The sequence below is a fragment of the Ptiloglossa arizonensis genome, chromosome 1 (genome assembly GCF_051014685.1).
Source record: "Ptiloglossa arizonensis isolate GNS036 chromosome 1, iyPtiAriz1_principal, whole genome shotgun sequence".
NCBI classification, from domain to species: domain Eukaryota; kingdom Metazoa; phylum Arthropoda; class Insecta; order Hymenoptera; family Colletidae; genus Ptiloglossa; species Ptiloglossa arizonensis.
The window spans coordinates 9,189,122-9,210,448 of NC_135048.1; the positions used below are offsets into that span (position 1 = coordinate 9,189,122).

The 21,327-nt window shown below is 37.7% G+C and overlaps 1 protein-coding gene across 1 annotated transcript; it reads right to left on the bottom strand.

Moving 5' to 3' along the window:
* Positions 1-15,355: 15,355 nt before the first annotated feature.
* Positions 15,356-20,838, bottom strand: LOC143146831 (uncharacterized). Its single transcript, XM_076311516.1, has 5 exons — positions 20,714-20,838; positions 19,860-20,155; positions 18,016-18,253; positions 16,661-17,013; positions 15,356-15,757 (listed from the first exon to the last, which is right to left on the bottom strand). The coding sequence occupies exons 1-5, from the start codon at positions 20,836-20,838 to the stop codon at positions 15,447-15,449; spliced, it is 1,323 nt and encodes a 440-aa protein (XP_076167631.1). The 3' UTR covers positions 15,356-15,446.
* Between the last annotated feature and the right edge of the window lie 489 nt (positions 20,839-21,327).

Sequence of the window (21,327 nt, forward strand, 5' to 3'; positions counted from 1 at the left end):
TATTAACACGTTGACTACTGACTGCTCAACATTTTTTCAAACTGCAGCATAAAATGTACAAATATTTAATAGTTTATAGGTGTGCTTGTTATTTTGGAGCATTTTCAATGATAGTAACTTTATTTAAAAATATTAGAATTCATTCATCTTAAACTTTACACCCTTTTCTTATTAATTATATTTTCGTCACTGTTATAAATATTTGTGCGATACAATATTTAGTCAGAAGCAAAACTATTAATGTGTTGACTACCGATTGTTCAAAATTTGTTCAACAAATTGCATCGTAAAAAATAGAAATATTTAATAGTTCGGTGTACTGCCAACGACAGTACTGTTATTTAAAAGTTTACCAGTATTAGAGTTTATTCTTTATGAGTAATTTATACCACTATGGTATTCAAAGTGTTAACCCTCTATTGCACAAATTTTATTTCATTTTCGAAAAATTATAAAACGAAAATATTTCTCGGATACTTAAATGCCAGTGGATCAATTATTCTAATACTTGTGCTAAACAATAATTGAATGAATCTGCTACTAGATCTCCCTTCTAAGAACTATAGAAGGATTCTTTTTCTCAAATTCGTTAAGTACCAAAATAGAATGCAATAGTTCGTAGAATTTTTGTACGTTTATCATTTTTTCTCACGATTCTGTGCGTTTGGGAATTTAAAGAAGAAATATGTTTCTTAAAAATATCTCCAAAGAAGTCAAAAAAAAATTCACAAAAATATTAAACAATAACCGAATCATCAGCTAACGAGAATATTATATATTTATTTTCATCCATTTCCGGTACATTTTTATACAAAATATTATTATTATTTTTATCGAGATCTGCAACAGTTCGTAGACCTTCTCTACGCACGCGTTCGTAAACTTTGTTTATCGGTAAAAAAAAAAAAGAACTAAATACATCATGAGTCTAACGTTCACGCGAACATTACTCATACGATCTTGTTCGAACTCGTACGGGGTGTTCGTTTATACCCAACGCTAGCCACCGTCTGAATGAGATTGCATCGTTATTGAAGCTCTTCCTGCATCGTTGGCCAACCCGTGATCGAAGTTATGATGTATGGTGTTGGTTTCAGAGATGCAGGTGCAGTCGGACGTTCCACATTGCGCACGACTAATCGCAACGAAAATATTTGTATGCTTCTCGCCCCTTAATAACAGGAGCATCGGTCATGCTGTTCGGTGACGCGAGACAAACGAATCTCGGAAGAATATTGCAATTTGTAGCGAACAGTCGTTTCATTGTACGATAAATTAAACGAGGGGCCACTCGTTATCGCATCTACAACGTTAATTGGATCAACGTAGTCGTTGAAGGAGAGGGGGTGGAAAACCTCTTCCGGAACAGACATCGTGGAGATTTCATATTTTACCGATCTTCCTGTGCAATTCGAATCCATCGTTTCTCAACGATTATCACCTTGTCGCCTAATTTCTTCCCTCGTATTAAAAGAGGTCCTCGTATTAGGCAACCTATCATTCTTCTCTCGTATCGTTACAGACACGAGCAATTGTACTCCAAAAAGATATGATACTATTGGGTTGTTCGGAAAGTCATTTTGTTTTCCAGAATGAAGAAGTCCTAATTTAATAAAATGTTTATACACTAAAAAAATCTTGTTTCATTTTCACAAAACAAAAAACGAGAGGCCACTTGGTACTAATGCCAATGTAATGGTATTAGTTTTATTCCTCTTGTGATCACGTTCTTCTTTATCGTGATCCTTGTAACGATTATTACACTAGATTTAATATTAATAATGTTTACATAGTATTGTAAATTATATAGTAACGTAGAGCGATCGAACAATTTCAGTTATTAAGTTACCCGCGTTTATTGCAATTTTGTATGCTCGAGGGGCATATAAAGTAAAGTAACAGTTTCTTATTTATGGTCGAAGGGGTAAGAAAGTAACAGTTTCTTATTTATGGGGACCCACGTTTCTCTCGAGGGCAATGCCTAAAGATCAATTTATGTACATTTTTCAATTCGTACGATTTGATAACCGGCATAAACGAACGGTCGAACATTGTTCGTAATAAGAACAATCGACCGCGAGATCTCTGGTTTTCAGTAACAGGAAAGATACCCTAAAATAGAAAAATAGAAAAAATAATCTTCGCGCAAACACTTATTAACGGGTTAGAGTGATTGTTACGGTGTATTTAGAATTAATAACAAACGTGTGATGAGATAATTTTACGCGTTAGTATCGTAATTCTATACGATTTCTTATTATCGCTAATTGTTATTATCGTTATTAGCGCTAAGCATACATTTGTAAAATTAACAAACAATAACAAATGCGCCCTAGAAACTATAGCATACTATAACGAGACTAAGTTTGGAGTAGACGTGGTAGATTAAATGTTCTCGAGAGGATAAAATCAAGATTTCGAGAAATCAGAATTTCTTTAGTTTTTTAATACTAGATTACCAGTCAAAATGATTGATTTCAACTGCTTTCATAATAAAATTTACTTTAAATTCCATGTCATGTTTTCTAAAGACGTTATGATTTTTCTATTCTACGAATGTGATCAATTTTACAAATTCTTCTTTTTCTAGTGTTAAAGATTAAAATTAAAAATTACCAAGACAAAAGCTTCACCAAGAACGAGACCTTGAATGGAAATTTCTATTTGTCACATAAAAAACCACAATAGTATTTGTTCTCTCGATTCTTTTAAAAACTTGGTCTGCGTGACTCTAACGCGTAAAATTATCTTATCACACGTTTGTTATTAATTCTAAATACACCGTTACAATGACTCTAACCCTCAAACATTAATAATTAATAAGTGTTCGCGCGAAGATTATTTTTTCTATTTTTCTATTTTAGGGTATCTTTCCTGTCATTGAAAACCAGAGACCTCGCGGTCGATTGCTCTTATTGCAAACAATGTTCGACCGTTTGTTTATGCCGATTAAAGTTCGGTCATCGTTCGATATGAATTTGACAGGGGTTGCTGGCATGTTTCGCGCAAAGGAATGCCTTTTGATCGTGCCGACATATTCTACGATCGCGGCCTCCTACGCATTGTTGCGATTATTCCTCGCGGTCCTTCGAAAGTTCGTAACAATTGAAATATTAGAGAAAATATTCCTTACGATACGTTTAAATATTTCACAACCGTTACAACGATCACGATAAAGAAGACCGTAATCACGGGAGAAAAAAAAACTAATACAATTATAGTACGATTTTTCTTTCGGAGCACAATTTCTCGTATATGTAACGAGGTAACCGAGAAGGAAGGATAGGGTAAAGTTGCCTAATACGAGACCCTAACTTATCTCAGTTAGAGATCTCACGAACGTCGTAACGATGTTTCTTTGTTTCGTGAAATACGCAATCGCGTATTTCTTCGTTTGTTGACGTTGAAATCCATTCAGAGTCTTGTAAAATACGTAACGAAAAGTTTCCGATGCAAAAGGTTCGATTGAATTACAAATATTGGGTTGTTCGGAGAGTCATTTCGTTTTCCAAAATGGAGAATGTGTAATTTAATAAAATGTTTATACACTCTAAAAAAGTCGTGTTTCATTATCACCGAAAAACAATTTTACATGTCCAATGTGTGAAAAAAGAAAACAAAATGAGTTTCAAGAACAAACAAACTGGGTCTCGCATGAAGAAACCATTTTTTTAAATCTACATAGTTACGTAATTTTAATTTCTATTTTACTTCGAAAAAAAACTCAATTTGTTTATCGTATTTTCCAGTAGGTTATAAAAAAATACGAATATTAGTTTTAAAACGTGTAACTAATTCGAATAAAAGGGTCTTTATTCAAAAGTTACAATCTTGTAGAAAAGTGAGTCTCGTATTGAGTAACTGTACCTTAATTCCCTAATTAAAAATAAATTGAAAACGTAGAAAATTTATTTTGAATCTGTAAATTGAAATTAAGTAAAAATCACATTTATAAATGGTAAATAACGTTTAATTTTCCATATTTTATTTCCATTTCGTACAATAATATTTGTAAATAAATAAGAAGAAAATATTCACAAAGTGCCCTGTATTCTTTTCTCCATCTTCGAGCTGAACGAAGACTTCGAATTATTGCTTTTGAATTGTGTTCTCACCATTTTCTCACCTTCCAATAAAGATTGCACCCCCAAGGATAAATTAATGACGTTGGAAAGGTTTTGAAGCAATGAGTTGTTAATAAATGTGGACCACATTAAAATATAACTTTAACTAGATTTTATGTATTGTACAAGATCTTGTTGTGATCATGATGGTACCAATTATAATATCTTACAATTAGACTCTCCTGCGCGATCTCTTGTACAAAGATGTTAGAAATTTACATTAGGCTCTCTTGTGCAATCGTGATGTTACAAAGTTACTTTAAGCTCTCTCGTGTGATCGTGATGTTATAAAGTTACTTTAAGCTCTTTTGTGTGATTGTGATGTTACAAAGTTACTTTAAGCTCTCTTGTACGATCTCTTGTACAAAGATGTTACAAAGTTACATTAGGCTCTCTTGTGCGACCTCTTGTGCGATCGTGATGTTACAAAGTTACTTTAAGCTCTCTTGTATGATTGTGATGTTACAAAGTTACTTTAAGCTCTCTTGTACGATCTCTTGTACAAAGATGTTACAAAGTTACATTAGGCTCTCTCGTGCGACGTCTTGTGCGATCGTGATGTTACAAAGTTACTTTAAGCTCTCTTGTGTGATCGTGATGTTACAAAGTTACTTTAAGCTCTCTTGTGCAACCGTGATGTTACAAAGTTACTTTAAGCTCTCCTGTGTGATCGTGATGTTACAAAGTTACTTTAAGCTCTCTTGTACAAAGATGTTACAAAGTTACATTAGGCTCTCTTGTGCGACCTCTTGCGCGATCGTGATATTATAAAATTACTTTAAGCTCTCTTGTGTGATCGTGATGTTACAAAGTTACTTTAAGCTCTTTTGTGTGATCGTGATGTTACAAAGACTCTCTTGTGCAATCTCTTACGCGATCGTGAAGTTACATTAGGCTTTTTTAATCTTGCTAGGACGAATACACCGCAACGAAAACTCACCAATGGTGTAATCGTGATTTGCTTTTAGCAAATTGAGCTTTCATTGGTCTCCACTTCACCCTGTCCGTCCGTGAAAGCTTTGCTTTCGTCACCAAAGAAAGGGCAAATGAAGTCTGGGAAAACTGGACGCTGTGAGTATCCAGCGCTTTTTCGGGAAGTTGTAAATTAAGCTACGGTCCCGATCTCGGCATCTGGTTATTAACGCTTCCAACGCCTGCCTAAGAAACTATTTACAAGGCGCCGCAACTTGACACCCATCTGATCATTCCTCAAGACCGTGCTTGCACATTCCATTGAGGACAGAACTGTGGATTTGGTTTTTCAAGTATGATACGAAATACGAGTGAAAATACGTTTGGTCTTATGGCAGGAGTATCGACAGGTATGAATATTTCTTTCACGTGCAAGAGGACAATTTTAACCCTTTACGATCGTATGTCTGCTCTCAGCCACCACAGCAAGGAACCATACTAATCTTATACCTTATTCGACTATGTATTACTTTATATTTTCTCCGAACGAACCGGAATGTTTAAAGAATCTGTTCACGAACCAATACGGTGCTCCTATTAAAGATAACGGAATTCAGTAAAGGGGGAAGGCTTAATAGAAAATTGCACATATTGCGACACTACGAAGATGTAAAAAGTAAAGATTGTTCTGTACGTTCAAACGGAAAAATTAAGGGCGGAGGAGACACCAAACTAATTATTTTTGCGATACACGTAGTCGAAAAGGACACACAGGACTCTACGTTGGAAACTGTTTTGAAAGATACCACACGATGGAGAACTATAAAATATCATTTCTACATAAAGACGTTACATTGAAACACACTGTTGTACGAACATATATCTAAAGTTCACAAAAGAATGAATAAATCTTCTTTATGCTTGGTAATCTTAAATGTTACGTATCACTGCTTTTTCGTACCCCCGTGCTCAAATTTAATACGACCGCAAAGGGTTCATTTTAGTGTACCCTGTAATTGTTACGTACGAGAGCTAGTGTACGATATGAGAGTTCGATTGGTAACAGAAAGTGTGAGAGTGTACGAAGCAAAGAAGAAGAGAAAGAAAGTTCGATTCCAAAATATTATAAATAGCAACAGTTACGTTATTTTCTTGCATTCACTATCGCAGTATTGTATCGTTAAATATATTTTCGTTGGATCGAGAAACGTGTAGTTTGCACTGGAAAGCAACGTTCCGCCACCGATCCATCGTAGTCTCGTGCGTCGTGCGTCAAATAAGCCCGGGAATAATGCATTCGTTCGAATTAAAATTTGAAATGATCCGATCGGATTGAAATAACAGCGCTGGCGCGAACGGAAGACCGATTGAGAGCGAGGACGAAGCAAGTTTCCGCTCAAAGCGTTAAATCGCAAACATTTGCCCACCGATTATCCGCCGAAGGGGTGGCCGTGGGGGTGGAGGATCTCGTTGCACTTTAGAAACGCGTTTAATAACACGTTTCCGTGTACGCTTTGACATAATTTCGTCCCCGGTTACATCAATTTTCAATGGCCCGTTCCAATTGGTCGCCTCGAGAACGCTCGCTCGGCAATTAGCGAAAAAATTCGCGCGTAATTTCATAAACGGGCCGCGGAAAGTAATAAAAAAGCGGCCGGAGGGTGGTGGCGGCGGTGGCGGTGGGGGTGGGGGCGGGGGCGGGTGTCGGTGGAGCCACGCGGCTCGATACGGCATCGGCTCGCTCGAACATGGAATTCTTAGCGTCGGATTTTAATCTCGAAACGCGGTTCCATCGTGCTTACGACCACTGAAAAAGCCGGCCGCGGATTTATGGGAATCGGACCGCGCCGCGGCGTGTACGTGCACGCGACGGGGGCGGGGCCACACGCGCGCACCGCGCACCGCACCCCGACGATTTTAATATCCGCGAATGATAAACAAAGTGGTATCTAACGAAGTGGATAGAGGCGCGCCGTAATAAAATTTGTGTTCCGCTTCGTCGCGGCCGAGCGGAGGGAAACGTCACGAGCGGTTTCCTCCGATTTCAATTAACCCCCCTCCCCCCAAACTCGTCTATATCTAGTCAGACATGTATATATATATATATATATATATATATATATATATATGTCGGGGACATATATTATATATAATATATAAATATTTATTGTATATAAATATTCGCTATCACCAAAAAGAATGCATTCAAATCGAACGATTTTGCAATCTTTTATTATAATTATACGTGCACATAACGCTTAAAATTTTGCAATATTCTATCATAATTAGATACACGTGCAAAGCTCTCTAAATTTTGCACGATCAATTTTACAAATTCTTTTTTTTTATTAATTCTTCGTTTGCGCGAAGATTATTGTTTCTATTTTTCGATTTCAGGGTCTTTCCTGTTATTGAAAACCAGAGACCTCGCGGTCGATTGTTCTTGTTGCAAACATTCTTATTGAAACGTCACGAGCGGTTTTCTCCGATTTCAATTAACCCTCCTCCCCCCCAAACTCGTCTATATCTAGTCAGACATATATATATATATATATCATATGCATGTACATAACGCTTAAAATTTTGCAATCTTCTATTACAATTAGATACATGTACATAGCACTCTAAATTTTGCAATCTTCCCTTATAATTAGACGTGTACATAACACTCTGAATTTTGCAATCTTTCATTATAATTGTCGCAGACACTCGTATATGTTTTTTAAGGGCCGCGAAACGATCGCATGAAATTTGCAGCACCACGTGCCAATTGTTATTGCATCTTCGTCTTACGATGTTAAAACTTATCGGATTTGCGTTACGTGATTACCGATAAATTTTTTGGGGGAAAGTTTGATCGATATCGAAAATTCTGATAGTCGAAGGGCTGTTCGAGGAGTGACGTAAAAGAGAAATAAGCAACGTGGAAAGCATCTGAAAACAAACTGTTTGTCAAGACGTATAAAACTATAAACAACGCCGGTGACCTTAGAACCAAAAAATAAATCAGATTGTAATTATAGATAGAATTAGGTATTTTTAAGATAACCTCTGTCGAAGTTCGACAGAGCGGTGGTGGGGATAGAAGCTTGTTGACCTTGAGCGATCAATTAATTGTCAAAGCCTCGAAAACGGAGTAATGTCCTTCCGATCGAAAACCATAATCGTTGATACGGATATCGGACTTGGATGAAAATAAGCACTACGAAGTTGAAACTTTGTTAGATGTTGCACCTAAGAAGGCAGAACGGTTTGAAATTTTGAAAAAATTGATTTTTTTTGCCTTCGGTGGTAGTTTGAAGTCTTACGAAAAAAATGTCAAAGGTCTCGATCTAAAAGAATGTATTTTTGGAGGAACAAAGAGTGTAACAGATTCTTATACACGTGTGCCTCGTCTTGACCCACTCATGACAGGCCGTTTGAAAATATTTAACTCGTTTTTTTTTGAAACTATGTCTTCAGAAACAATGTATTACAAGATATCTCGGGATCTAACTAATTAATTACTTTGAAATTTTGCAGATATCTTTACTATGACATTTGTTAGTGTATAAGATAGCAATTTTCCAAAATTTTAATTGTTTCGGAAATTGTAAACAAAAGACGTACAAACTTTTTGTTCAAATTTGACTTCTCAAATACAAATAGCTACCATTTGGACAATTTTCGTAAAAATCAAATTGTTCGTTCAAACATCAGTCCCTAGAGGATATATTATAGTTTCTAGCACTTTTGTTAAAATTATTAGGAGAAATATAGAAATATTCTAAGTTGTACTATTGTAAATTAAATGACAAAAACTTGTATCAACCAAACGTTTGCTTTCGCTTCGGTGTCGATTTATAACACGTATTACTTCCTAACGCGTCGAACCATATTTGGTTTAAGAGCGAAGAATACAATAAACTTACGGACCATTTATTGTAAAATACAACGTGGAATTATTCTCCCCCAAAAAGAATGTCAAATGTCACGTATGCGTTAAAAATATTATGATTATCAAATGTCAAGCTGTCGAGTCGATGGGTTTTCGAGCGTTTTTTATAGTTCGTATTATTGTAAATTAAATAACAAAAGCTGATAACAATCAAATGTTTATTTTCGCTTCAATATTGATTTATAATAATAGGTAGCAATAATAGATACTCGTTGAGCAACCTAGTACCGTTCGATAAGTTTCATTAAACGACAAAACATATTGAACAACCCAGTATATAATTTAACTCGTCAGATCCTTCCAACCCCTTAACGTCCCATCCTTCTACGCCCATTACGTGAACACGATCGTTTATAATTCGTAATTCGAGGCTCGAGAAACGTCAACGTAATCCTGTCCAACGAGCGTAAAATACCGAAAATTGAGACGAAATTTCGAGAAAGAGAGTACAACCGGTGCGCCACGTGATCGGTGGATCCTGTCACGCGATTCGTTGGTGAAAATTCAAGCCGACTCGCAATACTGCGAACGACAAAACGCGTGTCGCGAAATAAAACTGCGGAGGAAAGATTCGGGGGTTGGTAAAACGGGAGCGGGTGGCGAAACAGCGGAAACAGGAAAGAGAGACGAGGAGGGGATAAGGGGACGCGTGGTTGGTGGAGAGAGAAGGACGAACGATCGTACGAGCGCGGAGAAAGAGAAGCGAAACGGATGGAGGAGAGGGTGGAAGAGGGACGGAGACAGTTTACCGGGGTAGGGTGAGACCCCACAAAGGCAGTGGGGCTCTTTTGATTCGCGAGCTAATTGGAATGCCGCGGATGCCAACGACGATGAAACGGGGGTTGGGTTATCCCCCGTACGGAGGAGTGGGGGGTTCACGGGGTTCTTGGAAGTCCCGGTGTAACCCAGGGATAGGCGGAGCTTACATCTCGCGCAGGGGGTGTAGCTCCGGATATCGAGGCTTATCACCTCCGCTCTTTTCCCGTCTCGTCGATTTTCATCCGAGCCTCGACGCCGAGATTTCTTTCCCCGATCATCCGGTCTGTTCCGAAACGTACGATTTAATAGGGTTGGCCAACCACCGCGGCAACTCCGATCGAGAAGTTTCCTATTTTTTCCCGCAAATCAGATCGCTGCTTTCTTAATCCACCGCGAACGGCGAGTCAAATTTCATTCTGTCTACGGAACAAATCTGGGGAGTAACCATATTCCTCCCTTGATATTATATATTTATGCAGCATGTTCTATTTTATATATTACTTATTATATTTTATATATTATATACTGTATATTATATATTGTATGCTATATTATATACTGTATTACATATTGTACACTGTATTATATATTATATATTATATATTATATGCCATATTATATAGTTTTGTCGTTCGATAAAAATTATTGAGCAACCCAGTACTATATTGTTCAATAAATTTTACAGAACGAGAAAACTTATCGAACAACCTAGTATATTATATGCTATATTATATACTATATACTGTATCATATATTATATATTGTATTACATATTATACATTATATTATATATTATTCTACTATATACAGTGTGACCACTGAAAGACTGAATAATATAAAACAAAAGTAATTTTTACAGACACAAGTTTTTTTTAATTTTTTATAATTCTATTTAGAAATATAATTAATGGACTTTTTTAATATTACGTGTAAAAAACAATCTCTCATACCTCAAATGACCACCTTTTTCTTGGTTATAAATACAAGCTCTCTCCACAGCATTTTCCATGAACCTCTGCAAGGTTTCAAATCGTAAACGTCGGATTTCGGCTTGAATGTTCTGAAATTTTTGAACTGTTTGAGGTTTATTTACTTAAATAAGGTAAACTGAGGTAAACCTGTTCTTTCAAGAAGCTACACAAAAATAAATGCGGTGTCGTTAGATCAGGTAAACACGAAGGTCGAACAAATTTTTTTTCTGAGTTTCAATAATAGATCTTTCACTGGAATAGAATAAGCCAATGAGTTTTACTCGTTGCTGAGTAGCATACATAACCATTTTAATCTCCAAGGAATACTCTATGACATATAAAAAAGAAAGTAGAAGAAATTGGAAATTAACAAGTTATAACTTTTTCAAACCCTCAGTCTTTCAGTGACCACCCTGTATTACCTATTATACATTATATATTATATATTGTATATTATGTATTATGTATTATATATTATATACCTATCATTTCCTTGTCAATATGTAAAAATGAATAAACTCTTATTCGGTCAACTTTTCGACTCTCTTCTTTGGAGCCCTCTTCGGACATGCCAAAAATAGCCAATACGCACGTAAGAAATTATAAAATGATACGAAATAAGAATCTTTTCGTTTAGCTCGACAAAACTTAAATAAATGTAGTTACGTGTGTATTATACACAAAATTTGAAATTGAGTTTGATTGTTTTCTCAAACGAAACGAAACACAAATATTGAATATAATTTTTGAACCGTCGGTCTAGTTCGAAATCTCAAAAATTATATTCTTATAATTCTTATAATTATTCTATACTTACATTTATTTAAGTTTTGTCAAGCCACGATTCATTTTTCAAGTACGAACAGTATCGCGAGAGTTGTCCCGTTCTTCTTACGCCGAACGAAAAAATCGGGGAGACTCTTATTCTATATACTAGGTTGTCCAATAAGTTTTTTCATATCGTTTTTTCCATTGTAAAAAGACACTATGACACTCCAACTTTGAACGACTGTAAATATACGAACGAGTCGACAAATCTACACGAAACTTCGCACACGTTCATCGAACAGTAGCACCATCCTTAGAAAAATAAAAGAACGAATCTAATAGCTCCGTTTCTTATCGAACGACAAAACTTATCGAGCGACCTATTATCTAGCGTACCTAAGTACATCCGATTTTTATGAAATTTTGCAAATTTGTGAAACCGGACAACAGATTAGGAGTCGAAGTATCGCGTTATTCGATCGATATCATCGATGCCTCGGTGTGATAGCGAAGTCCGTACGATTCTCCATCGAAGGTTTGCTTTCTTTGTAGCCCTTTGACATGGGTCGACGGCTAATTTATCACGACGACAAAAGGGGTGCGCGTAACGAGCGAATATTAGTTACCAGCGTCATCCACGTCAGATTTTTCCATGGTGGAATTACGCTTGTCGAGCAACGTGTGTATACGAAATCAACGACTACAACTTCGTACCTGTTTCACCAATTGTCCACTTCATGTTGCCTCGATGTTTACAGTGGCCTGTACCACATTTAACACACACCATCGCTTATAGAACAAGTATTTGCTCGTTCGAGCTTCGTTTCTTTTCCCAAATATGCAACGAGCTCTTTATACTGTCCCTCAGGTTGTCACACAGTTAGCCCCATCATTGTTAACCGTATCTCATTCTCGTTCTCGATGTAGATGTACAAATGTATTTATTCGTTCGAGCCTTGTTTCTTTTCCTAAATATGCAACGAGCTCTTTATACTGTTCCTCAGGTTGTCACACAGTTATCTCTATCATTGTTAACCGTATCTCATTCTCGTCCTCAATGTATATGTACAGATGTATTTGCTTGTTCGAGCCTTGTTTCTTTTCCTAAATATGCAACGAGCTCTTTATACTGTTCCTCAGGTTGTCACACAATTATCTCTATCATTGTTAACCGTATCTCATTCTCGTCCTCGATGTACATGTACAGATGTATTTGTTCGTTCGAGCTTCGTTTCTTTTCCCAAATTTGCAACGAGCTCTTTATACTGTTCTTCAGGTTGTCACACAGTTATCTCTATTATTGTTAACCGTATCTTATTCTCGTTCTCGATGTACATGTACAAAGTCGAGCAAGCCAAAAAGGTAACGGTGAATTTCACCTACCGTGCCTCTTAAGTTGTCATACCTCAGTCCTGAACCAATCACATCTTGAGAAGCAGTAGTAGAAATGAACTTTGAGAGCGTGTTAATATTTCCAAAGAACACTAGATATCGAATACCGTCGTACTTGAAACTTTCAAAAATAAAGTAAAATTGTTAAAAATAATCTACCACGGTACGACAATTGAACCGATTTCGACGCAATAACAATATAAACGAAAGTAAAATTCAACCGCTGAACGCTGTTTTCATACTACAAGATAGTAGTATGTATATACACGTTTTCTATCGTGTACATTTATACATTTTTCACAATTTGCTTTGTTTAACCTATCCATGAAATTAATAATTCATAAAATCAAAGAAAAAAGTAAGACAATTGCACTTGACATGTTACGAAGTCAATGTATTTAAGTAAATTTATATTGAACAGATTGAGTCAGTATACACGGTGTCCTATTCGAAACAGAAGTAATTTTCTATCATTGTGATCAATTTAAATACACTAAAATTACGTTGTATTCATATTCGAAGTTCGCCTCAGACATTCGATAAAAACACCTTGGTATTTTCGGCGGAAATCAAATTCACCCTTACCACCGACTTTCATCGCAATAAATAATATTTGCTTTCAACCCTCGACGATATAATACAGATATTAAGTTTAATTGAACAAAGTGCGGCCTTTCGCCGCCACGACACAGGGACAGAGTTTCAGAGCGTTATTAATATTTAAACAAAAGCTTCGTTGAGAGCTTCTGCCTTTGTAGACCGAAAAAAGTCTACGCACCCCTTTTGTAGCTAGACGAATAAAATCCCAGACAGAGCGCGAGACACAGTACTAATTAATTACTACTGATTGCAAGAAGAAAACAAACTACAAGAGGGAGTTTTTGTCAGTCTAATCTTTGCTTATCCTTGAGTGAAATAACTTTGCTTTCATTTTCGTGGCGGTTTTCCCCGTAATGGAAATTATGACATTAAAAGTCTCTATCCTTATTATAAAATTTAAAGATGCGAATTTTTATTTGACGATAACGACAACAATTCAACGGAAATAACTCGATGCAAATTTCTTCGCTTATCATCGATATTTCGATATTTAACCGAATTTTTAATAAATTAAGAAACCGTAAAAAAGTACACCTGTATAAAAATAACGACAACGATAATGTCGTTTCCCCTGTCACGTTGAAATTCTTAATCCAAAATACAGACATGTTCTCGTATCGTTCTTACGAATGTTATTCGGTTTGAATTAAAGAATACAAATCGAACTGAAAAATTGTTTTGTATAATAGACACGTGTGGAATTATCGATGCGGTGTACCGAGATTTCGGACTATGTGTTGTGAAATAAATAAATGGCAACAATGAATTATTTAATCGCGTATCTTCTGGTTCAAGAATAGTATAAGTGGAAAAAGAAAATTTGAAATATCGACTTACCTTATTATTTCTCTTTCTTGTTGCAGGCTCATTTTTCGCTACAAACGTTAAATTATTGTTTTTAAAATACAAAACCAAATTGTGCCTAATTTCGGTCCAAAAGGTCTCACGGGTAGGTTAAAAATCTATCCATAAGAATGAAATAGAAAATATAAAAATTAAATTTTTTAGTAATCACTTAACCGCAGAGTTTAACAAGCAATTCAAGCTTTTTTTCGGTCAAATTCTCTTTAAAAGTGTTATTCGACGATATTCAATTTCTTTGTAACTTTTTTAATTTTTTAAGAACACACAGAGAATTCTTACAAAAAAGTAAAAATTTCAAGCCTTCTCGAATATATATATCATATTATTTGCGTTAAAATCTACGAAGATAATTAGAAAATCACCAAATCGAGACAAAAGCTTGCAAGATCGACACACTTGCCTGTATCAATGGAATTCAAAAATGTTTCATCTTAGTCATCTTTCGAGACATCGATGCCCCGTTCTCGTAACAGCAACTTTGTTCAAGGAAATACACGGACAGGATCAAGGAAGACAGATCACGCTCGATGTATAGATTCGAAGGTTTATTTTTTCTTTTTTTTTTTTTTTTGCAACATGTACGCATACGTGTACACATAGACATAAGTGGTGTTACGTATATACAGTCGATTTTGTGCGCCGGTGTCGAAGAAACGTGATTAGAGCGAAGATCCTCACACTGAAGACGGAAAGCGGTGAACGCGTTGACCTCTAACCGAGGGTTAGCTTCGCCTATATTTACAATCGTGCTACTGGTGCTCTTGCGGAATCTGGTTGCGGACAACGCACAGTTAACATCTACACGGCTCGAGGACAGTTACAAAAATATATATTACACAACCAGATAGGAGGTGAACGATCGGATAGAAGTATTAATATCGACGGGTTCGTTTCTACGCTTTCGAGCGAATACACATTCTTAAACGTACATCACGCGGGACAGCGATCGGAGAAGTGGAACCAGGAAACGAAAGATTTTCGTTACGAGAATTTTCAATTCGAATACTCGAGCATACAGAACATCGCAGATTGTTCGTCACGATTCGATTAATCTTCGTTCTTGGTGTATATCGTTGGTCACCAGAGAATCTTGCTTTTTAGGGTAGTGGAGGAAACGTGTCACTCCTCGTAACGAGCCGATACTCGTGCAACACCGTGTGATGGGTGCATAAGACGTTTAGCCTTATCGGTGAACACGTCGGCAGATTTTTTGCGATACCTTGACGAGGACCGTGAATAGTCGTTTGTGAGGTCGACCTGACCTTGCTCGGAGAATTCGTATATCGTCGGTGACTTGGTGTCGCGGGATCTACGCGGTTTTGTCACGTAGAGGTGCGATGGGTTGTCGTTGCAACAGCTCGCGTCATTTGCAGTGTGCCTCAAATTGCAGCAGCCGGAGAACGTTTGCTCGTGGCTCTCAGGTTCGTCGCCTGGAAATCGAGAAGAAAATGGTGCTCTGTTAGAATCGTCAAAGTGGATGTTATTCTAAACCAAACATCAGTTAAGATCATAGTGGTGGGTTGTTTAGATTAGTCCAAAGACTTGGCAAGATATTTTTGTGTGATCGATAATATAGAGGACAGTCGAGAAGAAAATGGTGATCTGTTAGAATCGTCAAAGTGGATGTTATTCTAAACCAAACATCAGTTAAGATCATATTGGTGGGTTGTTTAGATTAGTCCAAAGACTTGGCAAGATATTTTTGTGTGATCGATAACATAGAGGACAGTCGAGAAGAAAATGGTGCTCTGTTAGAATGGTCAAAGTGGATGTTATTGTAAACGAAACATTGGTTAAGATTATAGTGGTAGGTTGTTTAGATTACGCTTCGAAGACTTAACAAGACATTGATATCTTCGTATGCTCGATAACATCGATGGAAGCGATCGAGCCTAACAATTGATACGTCTGATATTTTTAACACATACCTAACACTCGACACTCTTAGAATAAAAATAAAATCACGCTATACTTTTCAATAAATGGTCCGTAAGTCTACTTGTAAGTGTACTTTCGCTGAGTACATCTTTAAATATGGAAAACTCACGTGACAGTCAACGTGTAAATAGTTTTCCTTCTGATTAAATATTGCACGGCTTATAATATTTATAATGGTGAAGAAAATATAATTAGTAAGAGAAAGGTGTAGAATTAAAAACGCATTAAACGACAAAGCAATTCAATTTTTAACGTTACATACTTCTTTACAGTCCCAAAGGCGTATTATGGTGAACTTTGTAAATGGCGACGCGGATTGTGTTAACTAACCTCAATCGATGTTCTGTTTTGGTAAACTCTAGCAGTTACGAACCAGTTGAAAATGAAAAACTTACCGATTGGTCCCTTGGTAGGAAAGTTCGTACGATCATCGAATCTGCAGCTGTTTTTCGTAGACGATTCGCTCTTCTTGCCGGACAGGCTGCCACAGCGGTTACACTTTCTCGGTTTGCCCAACTCAGAGTCTATTGGGTGGTCCATCTCTGGTTTCGTACGGGCTCGTCGAGGTTGAACTGGCAATGCTACGGCGTCGTATCGATCGAACTCGCCTCTCGACGATGCCCACCGATGATATTCCACGGGCGATCTCCTCGTGGGGCTCTTCTGCGACGTTGGGACGTTGCGACGTTGGGACGAATCTTCTGATAAGGGCTCGGGAATGTCGTGCTCGGCGACGGTGTGGTAGTACCTAATCACAGTGACGTTTTAGGATTAATTAGAGGTTCATTGTCAGGGAAATTTATATTGGGATAACCAACACCAAAGTATGAAATGCTAGGAATATCCACAACTATAGAAATTGGACTTGGAGTCTCAATGCGAGCTCAATATCCAAACTCGGCGATGGTGTGGTAGTACCTAATCACAGTGACTTTTCAGGATTAATTACAGGTTCATTGTTAGGGAAATTTATATTGGGATAACCAACACCAAAGTATGAAAAGCTAGGAATATCCACAACTATAGAAATTGGACTTGGAGTCTCAATGCGAGCTCAATATCCAAACTCGGCGATGGTGTGGCAGTACCTAATCACAGTGACTTTTCAGGATTAATTAGAGGTTCATTTTTAGGGAAATTTATATTGGGATAACCAACACCAAAGTATGAAAAGCTAGGAATATCCACAACTATAGAAATTGGACTTGGAGTCTCAATGCGAGCTCAATATCCAAACTCGGCGATGGTGTGATAGTACCTAATCACAGTGACTTTTCAGGATTAATTAGAGGTTCATTGTTAGAAAAATTTATCATGGGATAACCAACACCAAAGTATGGAAACAGAGTTAAAAATATCCATAACCCTAGAACTATAAAAATTGGACTTGTAATCTCAATGCGAGCTCAATATTCAAACTCGGCGAGAGAGGATCGTGAGAAAACAAGAGATCATCGCCGAAACAGAACCCTATTTTGTAGAGTTTAACAAGTTAAAAGTTTAACAAGTCTTTAAAAAGTTAGAATTTCGCTGGACTAAGTGTATCGAGTTAAAAGCAGATTATGTTGAAAAATAAATACAAAATTTAAAAAAAAATGCGTTTCTTTCGCCTAACACGGGTACTTAACGTATCATCCTCATATGTTCCTGTTTTATCACCTAGAAGAATTCAAATTCAACTTGAACTCGATAGACAGAAAGACTACCCATCTGATTACAGTACGAATGACTGCTATCCGACTATACGAACCTGGCTGGTGACGAATGACCTTGGCCTGAACTCAATACACGCTGCTGGCAACATGTTCTTCGCGCACTTTGCTGCTGCTCGATGTCTTTCCATCGTTGCCTCAGCATTGCCTCCTTTTTGCCTCTCTGGGCTCTGTGGATTGGCGGCGACGTGTCAGACTCTTCGTCTATCTCGTCGTCAGCCTCCTGCTCGTCGTAATCTTTGCCCAGGAATTCTCCTGTCTCCTCGCGATCATCCTCTATTGGAACAAGTTCCGAATATTACAGATTTTCAACGAGTACGCTCGCGTTCGATTATCCTATCTGGTCTATAAACCAGATACACGGCAACGAATGCTGTTAGTTACCGTAATTCAAAATGGCGGTACGTACGAAGTATTAAATTGTTCGGAAAGTTCGTTTCGAATCTTTTATACGAATTGAAAACGCAATATTTTATTTAACGTGTAATTTTATCGAATCAAATGTGCATCGTTTTATTCTACGACCTTGGTCTATCTTTCGAATACCTGCACGATACCTTTGCTTTGAAACGAAGATTCCTTATTTTTAAAGAACAGATCCAAGTTACTTTCGAGTTCTCCTCGGGTTTCTCTTGAGACATCTTCCAAGAAACAACATCACATCAAACAAAATAAATTTTTTAACGAAAACAGCAAATGGTAGCCAGATGGGACAAGGTTAGAGGAATATGGCGGATAAGGGACAACGTTTCAGGCAAAGTTCAACAATCGAGCGTCAAAGAGGTCAACCGTTGTCACGATGGAAGACAACTCCAGGTTTATGGATCTTGATGGGACAAAGTTAGAGGAATATGGCGGATGAAAGACAACGTCCCAGGTAAAATCCAACAATCGAGCGTCAAAGAGGTCAACCGTTGTCACGATGGAAGACAACTCCATGTTTATGGACCTTGATGGGACAAGGTTAGAGGAAAATGGCGGGTCAGGGACAACGTTTCAGGCAAAGTTCAATAATCGAGCGTCAAAGAGGTCAACCGTTGTCACGATGGAAGACAACTCCATGTATAGTACAGGATACTTCTGTTCAATAACTACCTTCAATTCGTCTAGCCGAAGGCTGATATCCTCGTTCGGTTGAAGCAATTCATAATGGAAAATCCCACAAAATACTCAGGAGGATCATCCTTGGACAAAGTCTCCTTGCTGATCTCTCACAGTGTCTCTCGACTAACTTTACTGTACAGTATTCAGTTTTCATCGTCCTTTTCAATATTATCAGTCTTTTCAAAATCTGTTGCTTTCGACGTCATTGAAACCAACTTGGAACTTTTCGGAATTGGATGGATATTTATTTGAAAAAAAAGACAATGCACATGTAACAGATTTAATTTGTTGAATAAATAGTCTTATACTCTTCACTTTTCACCTAACCGAACGAGTTTCATGGCGAGTTTCAATTGTCAAACGTACCCAAGAGATTAACGTCCACAAAGTCGTCAATCTGTATCAGAAGCAATAAAGTATTACACGACTTTCGAACTTTTCGGAATCGGATGGATATTTATTCGAAAAAGACAGCGCACACGTAACAGATTTAATTCGTTGATTGGTCTTATACTCTTCACTTTTCACCTAACCGCACAAATGTCACGACGAGTTTCAATTGTCGAACGTACTGAGATTACAAGAGTACAAGTGATCAATGTCCACAATGTCGTCAATCTGTATCAGAAGCAATAAAGTATTACCCGACTGAGAAGAAACTTTGAAAAAATGTGAAACGAACTTTCCGTGCAACCTAATATTCAATAACTGTTACAAGCGGGAAAGAATTTACTAATTGGGTTCTAGGTTCATTCATCGTTCGATCGTTCGTCTTTACCTTCCTCTTCCGCGTCCTCTTCCGCATTATCCTCGGTGAAGTTCTCCAGGTCCTCGGGAAAGTATTTCAATTTCTCGTTGTTCCCTAATTCCTCGTCGTAGCGATATTTCCTCGTGGTCGCGTAGTTAAAAGCGTGTTTGTCCCTGCCACTTTTCGGGTGACTCTGCTGGCCGTGCTGGGACACGTCGGAACCGTGAGACGTTACGTACTTGGAATACGTTGGACCGGAACACACGTGATCCTTCTGCGGCTTATAAGTAGTCGAAGAGGAGTAACTCGCCGCTGCTTCCTGATTCCTTGAGAACAGGAGAAATCCATTTATTGTCCCTCGAGAATATGTAGTTTCAACGGTTCGTAACGTTGCGTAAATTATTACCAAGGGATCTCTCAATTTATTGAATCGACATTACGCCTCTAGTAACTCCCGAAACGATGTTTTCGTTCGTAATTGAACGTAAACAGAAACGAAATAAGGTTGCAATTGTTATCGCGCGAAGAATATTCATTTTTAAAACTAACGAATCGATACAAATCAAATACACTCGATCGTGATGGATACAATCGAGAATTTCCAGAATTGAAATTATTACGTTAAAAAACGACCGTGTGGTTTGTGTTCGTTGCATTAACTTCCTAGGTGAAGTTTTTAATCGCGCATCGCTAATAAAGTCGCTCGAACGACGACTTAAGAGCCTTAGAAATATTTCTCATCCTCGTTTCTACTCAACAATTCTTCCCAAGGAGCAACTGTCATTGATAAATTGATTTATCCTGGTTTGTTCTCTACTATTCGTAACAAAGATTCGGCTAGGGATTGTTTCAACGTAATGTATTCATTGTACTGTAATATCTACCTGCTTCTACCAACCGGAAGAGGCTGACTTTTCTTTTGTTGATAGTTCCAATAGTCGTTCGAGTTCCTACTTTCGGAGACCGATTGCGGTACACACTTCGCTTTATAATTTTCGACTTGCTTCATCGTCTTGCAATCGTCTCGTTCAATGCTCCGGTGTAGAGGGGGCTGGGGAGGTGGGTAGGTGGGGAGGAAGAGGAAACGTTTAAACGTCCTCTGCAAGCGTTCGACAAAAATTTACATATCCTGCCAGAGTGTCGGTGTCCGGTATCCTTTCGTCACCGTGTAATCGTTCAAAACGTGTACAAACGAACACCGAACAATTTTTCCAAAACAACGTCTCGAGAAAGACTAATTACGTGACACAATTTGGCGTCGCTAGGCCGACTCGAAAATCCGTGAAACAAGAAAACGAGGAATCCTCGACGCACTCCGCCAAAGTATTCGAGTCACGAACGGTCCCTTCCGTTTCTTTGGATCGCACAGGCTAATTAACCAGGTATAATAATCCACCTCGTAAAACACACCGATCGAGTCACTGTCTCGAGAACCACCTTCAGAATGTAGATGTCCTCCTTGGGGACCTTCCAGGTATAGTAATCGACCTCGTGGTGC

What these genes read in the sequence shown, in the direction of transcription:
- LOC143146831 (XM_076311516.1), bottom strand. Translation starts at nt 20,838, where the DNA reads ATGAAGCAAGTCGAAAATTATAAAGCGAAGTGTGTACCGCAATCGGTC. An exon ending in CTTCCGGTTGGTAGAAGCAG is followed by an intron (nt 20,156 to 20,713) that starts GTAGATATTACA and finishes CCTGTTCTCAAG; the next exon opens with GAATCAGGAAGCAGCGGCGA. An exon ending in TCCTACCAAGGGACCAATCG is followed by an intron (nt 15,758 to 16,660) that starts GTAAGTTTTTCA and finishes CTCGATTTCCAG; the next exon opens with GCGACGAACCTGAGAGCCAC.